General features: G+C 39.3%; 1 protein-coding gene across 4 annotated transcripts; it reads right to left on the bottom strand.

The window, feature by feature from the left end:
• Positions 1-1,351: 1,351 nt before the first annotated feature.
• LOC117271243 (microtubule-associated protein RP/EB family member 3-like) lies at positions 1,352-13,297 on the bottom strand. Of its 4 annotated transcripts, none has more exons than XM_033649390.2 (9): positions 13,174-13,297; positions 9,719-9,784; positions 8,587-8,714; positions 8,348-8,493; positions 6,887-7,046; positions 6,697-6,738; positions 5,572-5,708; positions 4,779-4,928; positions 1,352-2,896 (listed from the first exon to the last, which is right to left on the bottom strand). In XM_033649390.2, exons 3-9 carry the CDS (start codon positions 8,705-8,707, stop codon positions 2,828-2,830), a joined length of 825 nt encoding a protein of 274 aa, XP_033505281.1. In that variant the 5' UTR covers positions 8,708-8,714; positions 9,719-9,784; positions 13,174-13,297; the 3' UTR covers positions 1,352-2,827. The 4 variants fall into 4 exon arrangements, with proteins under 4 accessions (XP_033505281.1, XP_033505282.1, XP_033505283.1 ...); XM_033649391.2 differs by having other exon boundaries at positions 8,587-8,711; XM_033649392.2 differs by lacking the exon at positions 6,697-6,738.
• Between the last annotated feature and the right edge of the window lie 205 nt (positions 13,298-13,502).

Below are 13,502 nucleotides of genomic sequence, written 5' to 3'. Positions count from 1 at the left end.
AACATGATATAGAGCCTTCTAGACGGCCATTCTGGTAGAGAAAAGACATGATAAAGTGCCCTCCATGATGCCCTTTCCATGAATAAAACGAGATGCAGTGACCTAATGGGTGGCTTTACGATGGACGAAACACAATGCAGTGCCACATAGGCTGCCCTACATGCTAGAGAGCCTTCCACACGCTGATGCCTTTTTTATTTCTCTTACTCCTGCCCCTCAGCCTGAGTCCCACCCTGTACCTGTAAGTTTTTATTACAAGTATCTTAAATCAAGGATGGGCAACCATGATGATAGAGAGGGCCACAAAAATGTTATACTCATTACCAGATGGCCAGGTTGTGACTGTGCACTGTTATGAGTAGGACTTCCTGTAACCCTATCACTCAATTAGCCAATTATAGCTACTAATCTAATGAACAATAAAACAAAATATATTCTGTAATCAAGTTTAGCATACCAGCATTTCTATTTTCCACATTCAAATACATTTAGTAATGCTCCTATTCATTAAATGAGCTTAACACAGAAACACAACTTTGACATAGCTGAGTGATATATTTCAGTGCATTTTTATTCTGTTGTCCCATGACATGTTTTAAAGAAGCATGCATGTATGTATAAAGCCATTGACCTTTACCCACAGGTGAAAAAGTAAAATGTTCTTTTGGGATGCTTGTAGCCTCTCCTGCTGATGTACCATGAACTGAATGTCAATGTTTGTGCTGTCAATCTGCAGCTTTATCTGTCATCCTGTTTCTATATTTCGACCTGATGTTCTTCATTGTTGAACAGCTGCTCTCACAGATGTGCTTCCAAATATGCTGGCCATTGAGAGTGCAAAATCAGGCTTATATATTTACCCCAAACTCCTGAGTACACCAGAAATGTATCATCTCATTCCTGTAAGCTCTCTGCATTTGGCTCCACCTTCGACAAGTGCCAGGACCAGTTAAACCATCGGGAGTTGCAGTTATCTGTCTGGCTGCCGTCTGTGGAACAGACGGTGTGTTCTGGCTGCAGTGTCTCTCAGAAGAGGTACTTAGTGTCGCTCAAATGAGTCACTTAGTGTTTGGCACAAACCTCCTGGATCTCTCTCAAGAGCTCTTCTGTTAAATATGAGTGGAAGCTTAACCGCTGACCACAGTGGACATCCTACTGGGTCAAAATGTTAATCTTAAGCAAATCAATTACACTTTTGTTTCCTTGCCGTTACAGTTCTCTCTTAGTCCCCAAATATGTTTTCAAGTGCAAATCATTTCTCGACATTCCTGTTACAGTGTAAGTGTGTGTTAGTGATGTGATTCACACAGTTAATAAGAACTAGACAAAGACATGAGCACACACAACAAATGGTTTGTGACTTTTCTTGAACATCAGAGCTTTATTTCATTCTAGCAGTAACTCCAAATGATGCAAGTTTATCACATGGCTGCCATGGCAACAAACGGTGAGAGAGGGTCTGATGTTTTGTTCTCTCCGACTGGTTCAACTACTGTCAATCATGCTCAGTCTGGCTGTCCATCACAGTAAACCACAACAATAGTTCCTTGGCAGCCACTGTGGTGTTTTTAACGCGTTGCAACAAAACTCAATTAAATACGGCAACAGAAGAATAATGATAGCAGCTAAAATGTTTAACTCAATTAACACAGTCAAACATTAGTATTTAGTAGTGTCTGTCTGTAGTGTCTTACTTTTTTTTTTTTTTTTAATGTTTTACATTTGTTCATTCATAGAATTCAAAGCCTGATAAATAACTCTTACACTGATGCCTCCAACTTGGCCATTGAGGAATTCAATGCAAATAAAAAACAAGCCTCTTTAAAACAAATCTACAAAGTATAAAATTGCATCTACCTGTATCTTCACTGCATGTTGGCATTTTGGATCATTTCAGTCGGTTTGTTTCGCTACATTTAGTGCAAGACCTTCAATTTATCCAAATCCAAAACCACAATTCTTTTTTCTCAGAAACTGTATAGAGCAGATTTAAAAAAAAAGATAAATAAATAAAAACATAAATATATCATGCTATCTCATTAACAAGCTGTCAAAATAAGTCATTAGCAAACCCTGTCTGGTGGGATACGATGAGTACAAGCAGACATCTTCACCTGGGAATGACGACTTCTCTATGCATGTACATGTGAGCAGTTCAAAGTCTGTGATATGTCCTGGGGGCTAAATATACGTTCACATGTGTCACAATATGAAATATGCTTGAAGTACTTGTGCAGGCCTCTCCCCTATGGGGTGTAATTTATAATTTCACCTTGTGAAATTAACAGCCAATATATCCTTTAATTGGTCACACTGTGTGGAAACATTGTGGGTTTCATATATAAACTCTGCAGAGAATCCTGATGCATGTGTGCGTCCGTGTGGTCACCAATCAAAGTGCGTGGTGAGAGAAAGTGACATGCCTCTTAGAGACAGACAGATAGCACTGTTGGCTTCCGACTGTCAGTGCGGGATCCCTGTAATCTCATTGCTATTAACCATAAACCATTCTAGCAGGCTAAACCAGCCCCGCAGTGCAGCTGTCTCCTCAGGTAACAGGTCAGAATACGTCCAGTAAACCAAGCCAGGCTGCTGGGCCCTAGTCCAGACAGGTCTGGGTTAAGTGTCCTTTGCTAGTAAGAGTTTGGGAAGCGAGGCTGTGCAACAAAGTCGTCATGGATATGGACAGCCGCAGACGAGATGGGGGTAGTAAGGGAAGGTTGTAAAAAATAAAATAAAGGGGGAAAGAGGGGTATTATGACAGTAATTATCAGGTAGCTTAAAGGGTGAGAGGTGAGGGGAGGATGACAAAGAGAGGGAAAAGAGTTCAGAACTCCTCCTGGTCTCCATGTGCCCCTTCGTCAATTTCATCCTCATCTGGTGGTGCGAACCCTTCCTGCAAGAGAAGGCTGAGGTCAGTGTGTGTCAGCATGAGAAATCATAACATTTGTTTTTTTGAGGATTTTGAGCATCTTAAACCTGAGCTGGCAATTGTCGGAACAGTGGAGATGACTTTTGTGAGTTTTATGTTGTTTCTGGTGACTTTGAAGTATGTTTCATGATGATAAAATTTCTGTTTGTCTGTTTGATAAAATGCTTCGCAAAGCTCTGGTACCTGTTTCACTGTCTGCCACTGTACTAATAACCATGCGCCCAGAACAAAAACAGATTGTTCATCTAACCAATGGTACAGTTGACATGAGAAAGAGAGAGTTTACATCTATGTCCGGGAAAACATGGATGGTTCAAAAACATTTTACCCTTGGCCACACAGACAATCTATACAATCAGCACAGTTTCAAGGTGGACACCCAAGATTTGTGCCACCAACTCAGTATCTGACCAAATGTCTCCACTTCTGTTCCTGAGATATGATGTTGTGTAATGGCAAGAAAAATGTTTCTGCAGAACACCATGATGTCACAGTGAAGTTGACCTTTGATCTTTTGGATATATAATGTCACCACTTCATCATTTCATCCTATTACACATTTGTGTGAAATTCTGCTGTAAGCAGAAAATGAATTCTTGAGTTTTGGCCAAAAATATGTTCATTTTATGTCACTGTGACCTTGACCTTTGACCACCAAATTCTAATCACTTAATTTTTGAGTCCAAGTGAACGTTTGTGCCAAATTTGAAAAAAATCCCTCGAGGCATTCTTGAAAATGGGATGTATATATGGATAGACAACACGGAAAACATAATGCCTCCAGCCTCCTTTCCCTGTCTGACTTCATTCTCAACCAACAGTAGAAATGTACCTGTCACAAATTTATCTCAGCAGCACACCTTGAGTTATGTGTTGAGTCATCTAGGCTGAAAATGTATTACTGAATAGTGGCACTTCTTTTATATCATATGAAATGAATGCCTTAATTTATTTATTTTACTACATATATATTACTGATATTACTGAGGTCTGCTGCTAAATTCAGCATTATGTTCCACTCAGAAGAACTCTGCTTTATTAATTCAGCAGTTGTAAAAATGTGTAAACTCTCATTAAGGCAGACCAGCAGGGATTAGCTGTGCAACATCACGTTTATTCACTTTACATGGCGCTTAAATTGATAATGAATTATGTTAAATGTTGCCAAATGTGTTAGTGTCTGTTTATGAGTCGTAAGAAATAACAATCATCTTTTAGAAGTAGATGTTTAACATAAGCTCACTCGGGCTCTGTTAAATTTGACAATATGTTACCAGAACAAGGCAAGCTAATTACAAACAAGCTTGGTTAAAAAGCAAGATAACCAGTGCTGTAAGAAGGCTGAGAGAGTTGGCAGAGGTATGACCATGTTGTCCCGTCTGAGGTATAAGAGGTGGTGTGTTCCTAATGTTTTAATTTACAATCACTCCAGGAAAGGGTAAGAGTAATAGGAAAGAGTAATAATTCACAAAAGGTATCATGAAGGCTAGGAATACGGTAGAATAAGTTGCCTCTAGAAGTATAAATAAGTTTGTTTCCCACACTGAACTCTCTTCCTGAATTTGGAAACGTGTTCTCAGATTACCTGTGCAACCTGATTTCTTGTCTACATAAATGTATTGATTATGGTATGAATCTGGTATTGGGTTCAGGTTGAATGTACTGTGAAGTACAGTAACTCATCATCTTATTGGTGTGAAGAGTGTTATTACTTTTCATAAGTGACTATGAAATATGTTTCAATTTATTTTCCAGTGCACACTAATGAGTAAGTGATGACAACAATGACAAGTACACACACTCTGTGCATGCATGTGCTCCATGTGTGTGATTTGACTGTGCTTACCTCTGTAGCATACAGTACATCTATGATTTTGTTGAGGATTGGGTTTTCACTTTCACTTTCCTGGCAGATGAGCTCGATGTCTCTCAGCTTTCCGAAGTAGAAGTCCCTCTCCTTCTCCAGTCCGTCTACGGTCAGCTTCATGTCCAGCAGCTATAAGCAGAGAGAGGCAGGTCAAGCAGCGTGTGAGTATGGGATAAATATATACCAAAAACAGATAAACAGCACAAGGGTTACTGTAATTAATATACATAAAAAAGAAATTAGGGAGAATAGAGTAAGTAACAATAAGCCCTTTTAAAAATAGCGATACAAAGTTGATTTGAGGACAAACAGCAGGTAAAAAGTGTCTTTGGAAGGGCAAGTGTTGTATTGCAGCATCAAATAAAGCTTTAAAAGCACTCAGATTTCTTAATTGTTGATAAGCTACTTAATATACCATTTAGTTACCAGACTTGAAATAATCAACAGCCTGTAACAATATGAGAATATCTTAAGCCAGTTCTGACAGACCGGGCAAAGTGACCTTGTCTTGTTATTTCATTATGACAGAGAAGTGCTGGGCCTACTGAGACCCATTTGGTATTCTCAATATGATGCTGCTTGTGCTACAAAAGGCTCTTAGTGTGAAACAAGAGTCGTGGTGCAATTTTGAGAAACCTCGTGAACACTGGAGGGTACTATCAGTCATGCAATTTAATATGAGACCTGTACAGAGAAGCTGGTAACCTAGAACCTTGGTGAAGTGTCTTGGTCTGAAACTAAAAATGGCCTAACAGATCATAGCAGTTGGTACCTGCTGGTTGAGCTCTATGAGCTCAGCGTCTCCTCCATTGCGGGTCATGGGAGTGGTCCTGCGGGCTGCTGCTACGTTGATCTGCCTCTGGGGGGTGGGAACAGTCTTGGGTGCTGTGGGAGATGTTCTCATGGGGCCTGAGGGACACAAACACACACGCGTTTACATCTGCACTCGTTTGGATGGGTGTTTAGGCTGCATCAGGCTTTTCAGTCAGCCATTAGTCTGTCTGAGGTAATAGATTTGCTTCATTTTAACCAATGCAGCTGTCTACCCTGGGTTTGTAATAGCTCATGCTTTACTTGCACTATATATGCGTAAATGAGAATGCTTTGGGTCTCTCTTACTAAGTACACAACTGCATATTTGGCTGCGAGCTCTGTCAGACACTTCTGAATACACAGAAGTATCTTGGCTGAACAGATGCAGTTCAGACGATGACAAAAAACTTACAGCTATTGTTGTTGTGCTGCTGACCTCCTGCTTTCACTGCAAGTGGAAACTTAAAATAACCTGAACTCTTACCCTAACCTGATCCGACTTCTGAGCTTAAAACCTTAAAGCCTAGGGTCCTAAATGTCGACAAGCCCCTACAAAAAATGAGGACGGGCAAAACTGTCCTTACTCAGCAAAAACGTCCTCTGCATCAAGGCCTTTACAAAAACTGATTTTTTTCACAAAGATAAAAGTACAAAAGATAACACACAAACATGCACAACCACGCAAAGATTCAGCCTTATTAGGATGACTTTGTAGTGTGCTTTGATTTGTTATCTTAAAGGGATGCTTTCGATTTTTTGAAGTGGTGTTGTATGGGTTACTCATTCATAGTCAGTGTATTCCATACAGTACATGTCTGCAGCAAGCAGGAAGGAGTATGTCCACAGAAGCTAAGCAACGTTCTGTGTGGACGTCAAAAAGGTATTTTAGCCACCTTTACAAGGTTGCAGCCCGTTTACTGCAAAACATTTAGCTTCCCATCGCTGCTCGCAATGTTTGTGTAGTGTAGATTTTGACCCAGATAGAATAAACAAATCCATAAACAAAGTAACACAGTTTGAATGAAGGTAAGAAACTCTGCAAGCTTGTCACACACACACACATGCTCAATGCAGGGGATGTTACCTGAGCGAGAGGGTCTTTTAGGTTTGTGGACAATGGGTTCACCTGGGTTAGAGGTGAGGATGTGTTTGCATGAAGAGGTGAGAGCAATGAAATGAAGCCTTTGAGTTCACACACGGCTGATGGTGACGAATGTGTGTGTGTGTGTGTGTGTGTGTGTGTGTGTGTGTGTGTGTGTGTGTGTGTCTTGTACCTGGGTTAGGTGGAGGCGGCGTTCCCTCCTGGCCCTGCCGTGACATCAGAGGGTCGTATTCTTTCCCGTCATAGTTGGCGTCGAAAAACTTCTTAAACCACTGGAGGAACTCAAAGTTGTCCTGGAACTTCCCCTTCACCAGCCTCTCTACGGGGATGATCTGAGGGAGACACAGCAGAAGATGGAGAGAGAGATGAGCTGAGGGGTCGATATCGTCCGGATATTGGTTTTGTAAACAGCAGAAAGACCTGCGTATGGATCTAAAACAAATACTAATCCTTGGAATGCCTGAAAAACACTGCTGTGATCAAAATGTAACTGTATGATTACAAAATCCAATGATGAAAGTTGGGGAAAACATGATAATTAGTTCTTCTTTATCATAAGTAATTTAGAATACAGCTCGGCTTCTCACTTGTTTTAACAGATGACATCACCCCAGCACATCTGGGTCAGACCCCCCAGCTATATGGTGGAAATGTTGACCCCATATGAGTCAGTTCGCAGCCTTAGATCAACAGACGGTGCCCTTCTGGCATTATGAAGACAAGGCTAAGATCTAAAGGTGACCGTGCTTTTGCCATCAGGGCCACTCGGCTTTGGACAACTTGCCTTAAGAAATGAGGCTCACAGAATCACTGACCTCTTTTAAAACACTTCTTAAAATCCTTTTTTTTAGAATTGTTTTTATCTGATGTCATCATTTTATTTACCTTTTAATTCTCTCTTGATTACCCATATTAATATTATTCTTATTATTATTTTGTGTTTATTGCTTTTATTCTTTTTATTGTATTGACTTAAACTGATATGTTTTTATTGTTTTTATCTTTATTTCTGGTAATCATCTGTCTTGTCTTTAATTTGTTTTTGTGTCTTCTCTTGTTATATTGCTTCTGGGGTCTCTTGCCTCTGCTTTGACTTGTTTATCAAAGCCCTTTGTCAACTGTTTTAAAGGTGCTATATAGATAAATTAATTGCTATTATCATCAATTATTATACTATTATTTTGGGGTGCCCCAGTGGCCATGTTTAAGATGCTGACCATGTAATCACATCTCCTGTTTAAGTGACTGTTGCTGCATGTGACACCTCCTACACCTCCCCTTATTACTGTCAAAATAAAGGCAGGCATACCTAAAAAAAAATAATTAACAGAAGATAATATAATTTTAACTTTATTAAAGGCAACAGAATTGATCCAGTACTGCTCCACAACTCCAGTATGCAGTATGTGCTGTCAGGGCTGTCTTTGACAAGAGAGCTTCAGTGTAAAGAAAGATCAATAATGATCTTTCCTTGATGTATTTTATGTCACCTTTCATATGTCAACAACTCTGTTAACCCAGGGGGACAAATTCAATCTGGTCTGCATGTGTGCATGTTTATGAGTGTGTGTGTGTGTGTGTGTGTGTGTGTGTGTGTGTGTGTGTGCGTGTGTGTATGTGTGTGTGTTCTCACCTTGTCCACATTCATTCTCTTGAATGATGCCTGTAAGACCTTGAAGTTGTGGATGTATTCATGTTCCAGTTTAGCATTGAATTTGACTTTCTTCATTAATATGCACCCTGGAAACAGCATGTCCATGAACTGACAGTATGCAGCACCTATGAAAAAAACCCCCACATATTTACTTTCAGAGCTAGATATACACATTGAATTTAATCCCAAGGTTGACATAAAAAAATGTGTCTTTTTACCAGAACAGAGCTGCTCGATCTTTGTGTACGTGAGCTGCAGAGAGTCGTTGACCCATGCCAACATGTCATGGCGACTCAGGTTCTCTATGGTCATAGAGGTGGAGTAGACATTCACCGCCATCCTCCTGCTTTGCACACACACAAAAACAAACACATTACATGAAACAGCTGAATGATAGAATTCTGAAGGCTGATGGATACTTATAGTTCACAGTTTGATTATCTATGCAGCTTTAGTTGTGAGCTTAAGATAAAAAAAAAGTGTAGAAACGACTTCCAACTACTTTACTCTACATAAACAAGAATATGTGCATATATTGTTTAAAATGTTCTTCACTGGGGTGTCGGTGGCTTAGTGGTAGAGCAGGCACCCCGTGTACAAGGCTGTTGCTGCAGCGGCCCGAGTTCGACTCCAGCCTGTGGCCCTCTGCTGCATGTCACTCCCTCTCTCTCTCCCCCTTTCACGCTTGTCTGTCCTGTCCATTAAAGGCTAAAAAGCCCCAAAAAATATCTAAAAAAATAAAATGTTCTTGACTATAATATGACACGTTTTGAGTCAATTCTTTCCAGTTTGTTATTTAATCAGTCCTTCTTTTTGTGGCATATTTGTGCAGCCCATATGTCTCCATCTTTAATTTGTAGCTTTGCATCTTTTGCATCACCAAATATGATAAGTAAGGGAAGCTCAGAGGTCAGGGTGGCTGAGCAGAAGGAAAAAACTGCATTAGAGGAGACACTGCCAGGAAGAAAAAAGTTTATAATTCTGTACTGTATCATTACTAAATCTGTGGCGATCATGTGACACAAATATTTCCACAAATTAAGATAAAACAGTAACAGAGTTATTAAAGAATTGCTCAATTGTGACAGGAAACAAAGTATTTATAGAAAATAAACCTTTTAATAAACATTCTTTTTGAAGATGGAAATATTCCCATTCAAATCAATGTAGCAGGATCAGAGCAGCGACATTAAACTGAAGTTAAATGTCACTATTATTATTTTGCAAATGTAAGACACTTAAGTAATTGTGCTAGTGATCTCCGATTAAATAAGGTGTCCTGCCTAAAGGGTGAGAATCGTCTGCCAAAAGGCCAAAACATATATAAAAACAAACACACACTTTACTCACCTGCGCTGGGTGTGTGTTGGTGTGAACCGTTCAAATCAGGTTGTGGTGGACCACCTTACAGAAGACCTGGAGACAGAAAGCAGTTAAATGTGAGATGTTTGTGATGCTAATTTTATTTCCTCTTCACCTGCACTTCTATTGAACTGCCTAAACAATTTAGTGTCCTGCTCAAGAGCTCCTCCACAAGGTCACAGAGGGAAACGCCACAGATAAACTAGCAGTCAGTCACTAGTTCACTCACTGGGTCACTAATCTCTGCTTCAGTAAATCCCTTTAGCCCAGGTCAAACATGCTGTCACTCATCATGGTGCATAAAGGCAGCTGAGATCACCAGCAAAGGGATCCAGCAGGAATAAAAAAAAAACTGTACAACTGCGATTCATCACACTGCCAGATTGAGATAAGGAAAGATCCAACAATAACAAAGCACTTCCTGTGAACTGAACACGGCACACCAGGAAGATGCTGCTGATTTGGTTATGGCTGGTGAATCTGCAGGTTATACCACTGTCTCCTTTTAGCCCTGAAATCTATTTTCACTCATTTAAAACTACAAATTAGTCACTGAAGGTTTATTTAAGAGTCTATTGTGCTCCCTGGTGGTCTTGTCCACATAGGAGACAAACTGTGGAGACAAGAACAAACACCTATCTGTTCATGAAGACCTTTTTAGATGTGTTGAAGACAAACAGTCCATTATTAACGGATTTAAACAGAGTACCAGCGACAATACAACCACTGGCTATTAACTGTTAGCTTACTTTTTAATTAAATACTTATGAGTAAGGGTCAAACAAGTGTCAAAACAAACATGAGAAAGAAATATGCTGTTCCAGCTGCTAAATGTTTCCTGCTCTCGTGTTTCTAAAATGACAATGAAATTAATCTCTTTGGGTTTTGCACAGTTGCTCAGACCACACAATTGATAAATATATTTATAATTAAAATAATTATTAGTTTATCTTAAGAAAAGTGTCTAACAGACATGCAAAACCTGCTTGGTGTGTCAGTGATTTTATAAAAAGATGATTGACTAGACCTGAATGTAAGAGTGTAACCCTAAACCTGGACTTTCCCAACTGACAGATCCCGTTTCCAGAAGGTTCTCCAGATCTTCAACACATCACAGCACTTGTTTATATGCATCTAACTCCTGATTAAAACACAAGTCTGTCGTAATAATAATGTGGAATTCTTAAACGCTTTCTCTTTCCTTAAAAATAGGTGCATTAAATCCAAATATCTATGGCTGTTATTGAACTGTTACATCTGGCTTGAAACTGTCAGCGTTGATTATTTTTGGTTTATTCAAGACCATTTTTAAGGGATCTGAACTCTTTTAAGGTTGTTTTAGGTATTTTTGGAAACTCTTACCTGCTTTTAGCATCTTAACCAAGCATTGTTTTTTTTTCTCTTTTATGGTATGTGGCAGTTGTATTCACCTGTGTATGTTATTTGCAGTGCACCTGTAACTGGAGCTGAAACAGTCTACTAGCCAACTGACAGAGAGTGTTCTGGTAACTATTTTGATAATCAAATCAATGACATGCTAGATATCTATAATGAAAATGACAAAGAATCTCCTTATAGCTTCTCAGATGTAAATGTCTGTAATAGTTTCCCCACAGACTTCTGTGGAATTAAACTGAATATGGTGACATTTCATAGATAAAACAATGAATCTAGGAGGTAATTAATAAAATAACTGTTAGTTGTTAATTGTAGATGAGGTCTAAATAACATTTTGTGGCCCTACCTATATACTAAAGATTCACCATGTTGATAACAATTGCTATCAAAATAAACTGTGTGATGAAGTTTGATAAAAATTGAAGAATCTGATGGGTCAAAACATTAACATACTTCTTGTATTGCTGCCATACTACAGTAGGCTATTCATATTGTAAAGCTGCTAAATCAAACAAGCAGAACAGGGAAAATCACAGACACACTTCTGCACATATACACAGAAAAAGCTCCAGAATTACAATTTATTGACATTTAACATTATATTTGACATTATAAAGAATTAATTTCATGAATAATAATAATAATGATAATAATAATAATAACACTATTTTTGTTTAAAGAGTTGACAAAAAAAAATCAAATGCGCTCTTCCAGAAGAAAGCAGTTTCTTGTCAAGCTTGTTAGAGATACACTGATTTTTTCATATTATCTAGCCACATTGTATGCCTTCATTTATGAATATGATCGTTTCCAAGCAGACAAAGACAGTTAATAGTCATAAACAGCTGTGTCATCAGTACGAAGACACAAAAATAAAATGATGTAAGATAAGACAGAGCTGTATTTTTATCTTCAAGGAAATTTTTGTGCAGCAGTTACAGCGCAAAGTAGGCAAAAATTCAATATATAAAGAGTTCAAACATAAAAATATCAATAAGTAGATATCTAGAATCCACCAAAATACAAACTACACACAATGCCACACATTATTAAGGTCTACATAAGGATCTAATGTTACTCATATCCCATGTTGTGTTATGGTGAGTATATGTATACAATATCAAATTTCAAGTACAGGTAAGTGCATATGGTTCATTCAAAAATGTTCAGTAATTATGTCCATAATATTACAAATTATGTCATAAAGTTGTAATGATTGTATATATGTATTAAAAATCTAAAGGTAACGTTACACCTGACTGAGTTAGCTCAGTTAGTTTACAACTGATCTATTTCAGATTTCCAAAATGTGCATATAGCATAAATATCTTAATATATAGCATAAGTAACTGATGAAATTTATGCAGTATATTGAAGTGTGCTTACTTTACCTTACTGGTTATAGAGAATCTGAGAGAGTCTGTCCAAACATGATTGTATCACCATTTAAAGGGACTCTGACCACCAGTTAAATAGCCTTAGGTTGACAGTTATTGCACGTTATGATGCTTATTCTTATCTTCATCAGATATAATGAGGTCTAACCGTTATAAAAGTACGTTATGACAGATGTAACCCCCCTTGTGTGTTAATGACTAACTCCAGAGCCCGGTGACGGTCAGTTTCACGGCTCAACCGGAGTGTTTTGACAGTTGACGTTACAGCCGCGGTCGGTGCGACAGGCACTGCTGCCACTGCGTGACTGTACTGTAACGCTGCTAGCCCCCAGCTAACACTGCTAGCGTCCGTCGCCACTGGCTGCTGGTTGCTGAATTTAGAGACTTTCCACCTGGTTTAATTTCACCGTAGCGACATTAGCTAACTCGAAATACACTTAAGTGTAATTGAAACGAGACTTTTTGTTTCAGCCTACCGTCCCCCTCCTCTGAAGGCCTTTGCGATGGCACACACGCACATTAGAATAACTGTCAGCCACGGGACGACACAAGTATTTATGTGGGGCGTAAATGAAACAAGCCGTTAAATTAACTGATTTGAAACGTAAAGAAAGACGTTTTGAGTAAAGACGAGTTAATAATACTCACTGAAGTGCGACACTGTCACTCTCACAGCCGTCCCGTTGTCTGTGATGATGGGCTTTTCCGTTGCTATAACCCCGACTGTTGCCTCAGCAAGCTGCGCGAGACTGTGCTCCCACCTAAGCCGCTGGCGCAGTGCGCATGCGCGGGGCAGTTGCAGGACTTTCACATTGTTTTTGATGAAACTGGTGTCCCCGTGGGCGGACATGATGGGGAGAAGGTACGACTGCGGCCCATGCTGAGCTGGGGAAAGTATTCAGATCCTGACAGGGGCGTAATCACGTATTTAACCTACACCTTCTCCCACGAGGAGAGTTGGAAATTCCCCCAGGATA

The sequence above is a fragment of the Epinephelus lanceolatus genome, chromosome 13 (assembly GCF_041903045.1).
Source record: "Epinephelus lanceolatus isolate andai-2023 chromosome 13, ASM4190304v1, whole genome shotgun sequence".
Taxonomy (NCBI): domain Eukaryota; kingdom Metazoa; phylum Chordata; class Actinopteri; order Perciformes; family Serranidae; genus Epinephelus; species Epinephelus lanceolatus.
The sequence above is the reverse complement of the archived record's forward strand: the minus strand, read 5'-3'. Positions and strand labels throughout refer to the sequence as shown.

What these genes read in the sequence shown, in the direction of transcription:
- LOC117271243 (XM_033649390.2), bottom strand. Translation starts at nt 8,707, where the DNA reads ATGGCGGTGAATGTCTACTCCACCTCTATGACCATAGAGAACCTGAGT. An exon ending in GCCGCCTCCACCTAACCCAG is followed by an intron (nt 6,739 to 6,886) that starts GTACAAGACACA and finishes CCTCTAACCCAG; the next exon opens with GTGAACCCATTGTCCACAAA. An exon ending in TCATAGAGCTCAACCAGCAG is followed by an intron (nt 4,929 to 5,571) that starts GTACCAACTGCT and finishes CTCTGCTTATAG; the next exon opens with CTGCTGGACATGAAGCTGAC.